The sequence below is a fragment of the Oryzias melastigma genome, unplaced genomic scaffold (genome assembly GCF_002922805.2).
Source record: "Oryzias melastigma strain HK-1 unplaced genomic scaffold, ASM292280v2 sc03487, whole genome shotgun sequence".
NCBI classification, from domain to species: Eukaryota; Metazoa; Chordata; class Actinopteri; order Beloniformes; family Adrianichthyidae; genus Oryzias; species Oryzias melastigma.
In genome coordinates, this window is record NW_023420055.1 from 518 (window position 1) to 2,229 (window position 1,712).

The 1,712-nt window shown below is 38.3% G+C and overlaps 1 protein-coding gene across 1 annotated transcript in view; it reads left to right on the forward strand.

Annotated features, from left to right (window-relative positions):
* Positions 1–1,518, forward strand: part of LOC112140397 (tripartite motif-containing protein 55) — a gene marked incomplete at its 5' end in the record, with an annotated part of 2,031 nt that extends 513 nt beyond the window's left edge. The window contains 3 exons of the mRNA XM_024263337.2: positions 37–270; positions 1,253–1,275; positions 1,366–1,518. Coding sequence (XP_024119105.2) covers positions 37–270; positions 1,253–1,275; positions 1,366–1,504 — 396 coding nt within the window. The remainder of the gene's footprint in view (positions 1–36; positions 271–1,252; positions 1,276–1,365) is intronic.
* Positions 1,519–1,712: the final 194 nt, after the last annotated feature.

Here is a 1,712-nt window from a genome sequence, read left to right on the forward strand (position 1 = left end):
CAGCAGCAGTTCTTCTCACGTAGAGTGTTTTTGCAGGAAAACAGCCGCAGACAGAAGTCACGGATCTGTGAGACGTTTGATCACCTGTTCGTTCTGCTGGAGGAGAAGAAGAGCGAGATGACACTGAAGATCAATGCTGAGCAGGAGGAGAAGCTGGACTACATCCGAGGTCTGAGGAAGAAGTACAGCGAGCACCTGGAGGGCACGGCCAAGCTGCTGGAGACCGCCATCCAGACCATGGACGAGTCTGAGATGGCCGTGTTCCTTCAGGTGACCTTGAATGCAGCATGTACTTAAGGTTCTATGAGATAGAAATGATTGAAAAAAAAAACACTTCCAGTCTGGTGTAGGTGGATTTAAATGCACCAAATTTATATGTGATCTAGTTTAACATGATTGCTAGTAAATCAAATTTAGCTTCAAATAAGAATACAAGCAATTAGTTATAACTGAACCTAGTACACTGAGCCAAATTTTCATTCATTTTGTTTATTTTCATTTATTTCTTTCTCTCATGTGTCACCGTGATCCACAATAATCAAAGGGTACACAGTACACACACCATAAAATAAACAGAAACAACGTAACACATGAGTGAAGAAGAGCATGAAGAAGATCAGGTCTTACTCTTCATACTCCATGAACAAAACACGACACAACTTTGGCCATCCAGATCACAAACATCTACATGATAACTTATATGCTTTTAAGACAACTTATAATGTTCAAATACAAGTTTTTTTTATACAGTTTTAACAATAAAATTGTTTGTTCAATTTTTATTTTAATGATTAAGGAATTCCACACTGTTATTCCAGTAAACATAAAACCTCTTTGCCTTAATGAAGTCTGTGCAAAAAGTAAATAAAAGTCACCTTTCCTTCTATTCTTACAATCAGTAATCAAAGGAAATTTCCCACAAATATGCTCTGGAAACAATCTGTTTTTAATCTTCTACATGGTCAAAACTGTATTTAACTGAACAAGATGTGGGAATTTGAGGGTGTTTGATTTAACTAAAGATCATTTTGTCTTGTGAATGTTGAAAGCTTTACTGGAAAGTGTTCTCATGGCTCCTCCAGCTCCTCCTCTCTGCTATATGTTGAGCAGGTCTATGTATAATCTTTTAGTGGAGATGTGTCCATGATGAGAAGGAAATAATTCAGAGGAGAGGAACCTTTATGCTTGCAGTGATGCTAAAATGCAAGTTTTTTTTTTTAAGTGAAGTTTCTGTTTGTTTTTGCTTCCACAGATGGCCAAACCTTTGCTACAGAAGTAAGTTTTCTTTTTGTCTTCTGTCTGATATATTGAATTTGATATTTTTAAAAAATCTATTTTTCTAATTCTAAATGCATTTGTTTTTAGACTAATGGAGGGCACCAACACATCTCACCTGGATAAAGTTCAACACGGCTACGAGGATATGAAGCACTTCAAGGCCAACTTTGAGTGTCAGAGGAAAGCGCTGGCTGAAATCAGCTTCAAAAGTAATTACCTGTCCTGATAAATCACAGGGGCAAACCACAGTGGTGGAGTGGTTAGCACGCTCACCTTACTGCAAGAAGGCGGTTCTTCAAATCTTGGCTGGGTTCTCTGTGTGCAGGTTGCTTGTTCTCTCTGTAGATATGTGGATTTTCTCCAGAAACTCTGGCGTCTCATCACATTCCAAAAATGGTAAATGGCGTATACTTGTATAGCGCTTTCTACCCTCC